Genomic DNA, 5,101 nt, shown 5'->3' with positions numbered 1-5,101 from the left:
CTAAGCAAACTTAGTGTGAAAAGTCGTGGTAGGAGAAATATAATTGTTTGTTAAAAAAATAACAAAATGTTCCAGCATTAAATGAAATATTTATTCCTATATTAAAAACAACATAATGAATGTTAATGTAATTTTATGTTAATGAGCTAATATGAAAATGTTACATTATCAACAAACAAAAAAAATTGAAAAAAAAATATCATTAAAACATCTCTAAGCAAACTTAGTGTGAAAAGTCATGGTAGGAAAAATAATGACAATTATTAAAAAAAAAAAAAAAAAAACATAACAAATTGTAAGGAAGAAAATAAGACTACTCATTTTATGTTTAAGTTTGAGAAATAAAAACTAAAATCATCTCACATAGTCGACATTAACAAATTATGTTTAAAGAGCCCTGCATGTTTGGGAGGCCCAAGAGAGGGCCTTGAGTGATTGGATTGGCGAGGACTCTTGGTTGGCTAGGTGAGGAGATCCTTCAAGCAACTAGGCGAGGAAGCGCTTTCATGCGGCTCGGTGAGGAGATCTTTCGAGGAAGCTGTGAGGTAGCTCGTGTCTCATGTGAAGCTTTGAGAAGGGTTTGACCCCACAAAAAGCTGCAAGGTGCCTTCGTGCCTCATGCTGAGTTGTGAAGTAATTTGCACCTAGTGGGATGTCGCGAGGCATCTCACTTCATGCGGGCAACAACGAACGGCTTGCGTCTTGTGGAAGATGCGATGCAACTCATGACCAGTGAGAAGCTGTGAGGCACCATGCATGGAGCCGCCATACGTCATGTGCCTTGTAAGGGGCCACGAGGCGTCTCGCGCCCCATGGGGGACTGTGAGGCGGTTCGCCTTTGATGGGGTGAATCGCGAAGCGGTCCGTACCCGCAGGGAGGCTTGGGGTGGCTTTCTTGTAGGGCTAGTCTTGCGAGGGCCAAGTTGAAGCTAGGGTTCTTGGTGTCAGCAAGATGACTCGAAATCGTTTTTGTTCCTAAAGTGTCATTTTTAGGTGCAAAGAATGACGACATAACAATAAACCCATCAAGAGTTTTTTTCCTTCTCATGTTTGTACTAAAACTGATAATTTGTTTTATTATACAAATCAAAATTGGAGTTATTTGAATCTGACAAGTACTTGACTTATTTTATTATCATCGTTTTTTTATTCTATTATTTTATCTTTAATCTATTAGAATATTTTCTCGAGTCGATCATAGAATCATGCACAATTTAGTCAAAGACCATAAATAATAACTACAAAACAAAGTTTTTTAAAATACACAAAATTTTATCACCCACTTCGAAAACTATAAATTATCAAAGATATATTGCAATAAAAATTATTAAAAGACTCTTAAGCTAAAATTGTTGGCTAAGACATTGTTTTTTTCGTGGGAAAAAAAGAAACTCTGCGGCTGAGGTCGATCATCACACCTTTGAATGTTACATGCAATATATGTGATGCTAATAGCGATATTGATGTCGTGGCTGCCTTCATTGCAAGAGATTGGTAAACTACAAAATCACAACACAAGTCTTCACAAAAAAGAGCTGATTTTGGATCGCAAGCACCTTGCTCACGAGGGGGTTAAACCCAACTCGTGTCAAGCTACAAAATGCAATAACTTCTCTTTGAAAATTGAGAATGACACCCCTAAATTCGAGCCTTTTCCGTTATTTGAGATTGATGTATCATTTTTTTCCTTGAAATGCCGAAGTGTCTGGGGAGACCATTTATGGGCAACGTGAAGCTATCGTTAAAAGCCAAGGTTCAAAATGTTTGCCTTTTGGAACTTGTAAATCCACTTGCTTCCGTCCTCCGGACCCAATTCAACAAAATATATTCCTTCTCGTGGACAAATTTATTTATTGATTTCAATATTAGAAAACAACATGCATAGACTTTTGCTCCTTCGTAGAAAATGATGATTACAAAGTTCTTATCATGTTATACGCCTTCGAATCCAACCCACTCATAATATTTTTACATAGTTATCCCAATATTTTTAGAGGGTAAACTTATATACTCTTTTTATGTTCGATGCCAAATCAGTATTTATTTGGGTCAAGCGGCTATATAGTCCAATAGAACTTAAGTTTTTGCAAGATAGCCATAGTTTGCCAACTATAAGCAAACTAGCCTAAATAAAATTAATCTAGGCTGGATTAAATTTAATCCCAACGAACTATAAAAACAGAATATAAGTTTTATGTAGGCTGGATTAAAATTAATCGAGACATGATTAAAAGTCATAGTACTCTCAATTGACTATTTTGCTATACCTAATGAAACTATGACTATTTTACAAAAGTCATAGTTTGAATTGACTACTTCATACCATTTTACCTATTTATTTTCAGTGTATAATTAGTGTAAAATTATACGTAAATCTAAGATACATACAACAACCCTATCATTCTAAAACTTACAAAAACACTTCATGACTCTAGATAATGATGAAAAATAAGGCATAAGAACGTGTAAAATTGCTACTAATGTTTATTGGTCGAACTCCTTGTCATTCTTACTAATTCAAACACCATTTTACAACAAATTATGTGAGAGCATAAAAAGAAAAGAAAAAAAAAGGGAAGGTATTTTGCATAAAAATCGGTAAATAGATATTAATTGCCCCTCTGATAAATTTATACGCCCTTTATACCTTTCTCCTAATGCTCCATATTTACAGATACTTTATGCTTAAAAAATGTATTAATTTTAAACCACTAAAAAAAAATGGGGGTGTCAAATCCGAAACCCATCTGCAATTACTTCTTACAACTTACATTGCCAAATAGATTACTTGTCGTTTTGTTGGTCAACTGTCGTTTTATCGTTGGGTTTCGACATCTGCATTTCCGGCCTGATATCAATCGGCCCATAGGTGAACGTGTCTGTGTTTCCTTGTATTATAAATACTCCTCGAAATCCTCTCTCTCAATCTCTTAAACCCTAATTCCTATCCCCATTCAAAAACCCTAGCCACACGGTCTCTCTCCGTCCTTCGTCGACAGCGAAAATGGTACTATCTCTCTCGCTAATTCCCTTCCATTTTCCTGTTTTGTATGAGAATCTTGAGGAGATTAGGGTTTCTGATTTTGCGACTTGTTTATGGCTTTTGGTATTTCGCAGCCAGGAGAGGAAGTGAACGCGAAGGCCTACCCTTTGGCTGACGCACAGCTGACGATCACGATCATGGATCTCGTACAGCAAGCCGCGAATTATAAGCAGCTCAAGAAAGGCGCGAATGAAGGTCTGGTTTCGGAGTTCATGATTAAGTTCTCTTTAAGTATTTAATTTTATGTTTGTTTGACGAGAAATGTGTGTTTTTGTGTTTAAATTTTATGGATTTGTTTTTGGATTTTGTTTTCAGCTACGAAGACTCTAAACAGAGGTATTTCGGAGTTTGTTGTCATGGCGGCTGATACCGAGCCTCTCGAGATCCTTCTCCACCTTCCACTTTTGGCCGAGGACAAGGTAACTATTTTCTCTTTGAATTGGATAAAATTTGTTACCCTATTTATGTTATATGTTTTTCGGATTTAGGTTTTCGTGAATTGATTCTTATACAGTATGTTCAGTTCACGAAAAACTAGTATGTGTATTGATGAATAAGTTTCTAAATAAAGAACTTTATTCCTGAACTTGACTTGTATATTTATTTCATTGACCAAGTCTAGGTAAAATGAAAGCATACTTATTCCACGTTAGCTCGATCATATTTTTGCTTGATTTTCTGGAAATGACAAGTAGGAATGACATGTGACATCAAGAAATGAAATTGATATGTAAGCATTGACAGGTTTTTGTTCAAACTTCAAATATTGTTTTCTTAGTTAAAGTGATTTCTGTGGGGGTATTATGGTTTGGTTCATAAATACAAGGTTATGTATATGGGGAACTCTATGAACACTTAGTCAATACTATATGACTTTAACTCGTAGATCTTTTGCATACACACATCATGTTCTGTTACTCGTTCTATCATTGATTGTAGAAGATTGTTGTGTCTAGTCAATTATTGACATACGCTATTCGTAGAATTGAAATATTGTTTATTTGGCATGACTTTAAATTTCCGTATCTACTTTATCAGAATGTGCCGTATGTGTTTGTCCCATCAAAGCAAGCACTTGGGCGAGCATGCGGTGTCACGAGACCTGTCATCGCTTGTTCCGTGACAACAAACGAGGGAAGCCAATTGAAGTCTCAAATACAGCAACTCAAGGTCATTATTCTTATTCGGTTCTATTATCAGTGTGCTATTTTTCTCCATAAGCTAATTTATGAGCAAAATGATCAGTAAAACTGTTGCTTTAAAAAGCTTTAACTTATTTGAATGAAATTCACCACTTGAACGAACATAAAACATCTTTACAAACTTCTTAAAAAAGGTTCACAATTCAGAAAGAGTCTTCTCATTCACATTCCCACTATTGTTTTTATTCGGCTTTGATTAAATTATTCTGTGCTCAGCTTCAATCTAGATTTTTTTGTCTTGCTGGATTCTGAGTGTTTGTTGTGTATAATTCAGGACGCTATTGAGAAGCTTCTGATCTAGACGACGAGTATTAAGGGTTGCTATAATTTCGGTGTGATGGGCCTCTTTGATCCGGGGTAGTTTTTGCATTATCTAGAGGCTTTGACTGATGGACTTGTGCTGTTAGACAAAGATGTATTTCGTTTTGAATTTGTGACAATTTTTATTTATGTCCTGTGCGAGAGAGAAGAATACTCAACAAAAATATATTTGTACGAGTCCAATATGAATTGTTATGTTATAAGAGCCCATAGACAGATCTTTTCTAGAGTTGTGTGTTTTTTGTTCTCTGATTTTGATTTAGTATTTGCATTTTGAACTCTTGTGGCTATTATGTGTTTTTTAGCTGTACCTGCGCCTTCCTGAAGTCAAGTAGACTTATATTTCATGCTTTCTTTACAGCCAAATGCGAACCAACTTAATTTTATTTGCACATGATAAGAGTTATGAAACGTGAAATGTTAACACTAAACACTGTTCTCAAAATTACTGGAATAATATTGTTTTTGTTACAAGACATCTTTCTTATTTATTTATTTTCTTTTATCTTTCTACTAATTCTAGTAGTCCATATTT

The 5,101-nt window shown here is 35.3% G+C and overlaps 1 protein-coding gene across 1 annotated transcript; it reads left to right on the top strand.

Moving 5' to 3' along the window:
• The first annotated feature begins 2,864 nt into the window (after positions 1-2,864).
• Positions 2,865-4,793, top strand: LOC149398063 (uncharacterized). The gene is made up of 5 exons (XM_089615779.1): positions 2,865-3,007; positions 3,118-3,238; positions 3,359-3,462; positions 4,082-4,213; positions 4,520-4,793. Exons 1-5 carry the CDS (start codon positions 3,005-3,007, stop codon positions 4,544-4,546), a joined length of 387 nt encoding a protein of 128 aa, XP_089471905.1. The 5' UTR covers positions 2,865-3,004; the 3' UTR covers positions 4,547-4,793.
• The last annotated feature ends 308 nt before the right edge of the window (positions 4,794-5,101 follow it).

Source organism: Urtica dioica, chromosome 5 (assembly GCF_054948205.1).
Source record: "Urtica dioica subsp. dioica isolate 48M chromosome 5, U.dioica_male_clone48M_v1_H2, whole genome shotgun sequence".
NCBI classification, from domain to species: Eukaryota; Viridiplantae; Streptophyta; class Magnoliopsida; order Rosales; family Urticaceae; genus Urtica; species Urtica dioica.
This window is presented reverse-complemented; position numbering and strand designations above follow the sequence as displayed.

Bases quoted from the DNA above. Each gene is read 5' to 3' on its own strand.
- LOC149398063 (XM_089615779.1), top strand. The intron at 3,239-3,358 runs GTCTGGTTTCGG...TTTTGTTTTCAG, and splicing joins CAAGAAAGGCGCGAATGAAG to CTACGAAGACTCTAAACAGA. The intron at 4,214-4,519 runs GTCATTATTCTT...TGTATAATTCAG, and splicing joins CTCAAATACAGCAACTCAAG to GACGCTATTGAGAAGCTTCT.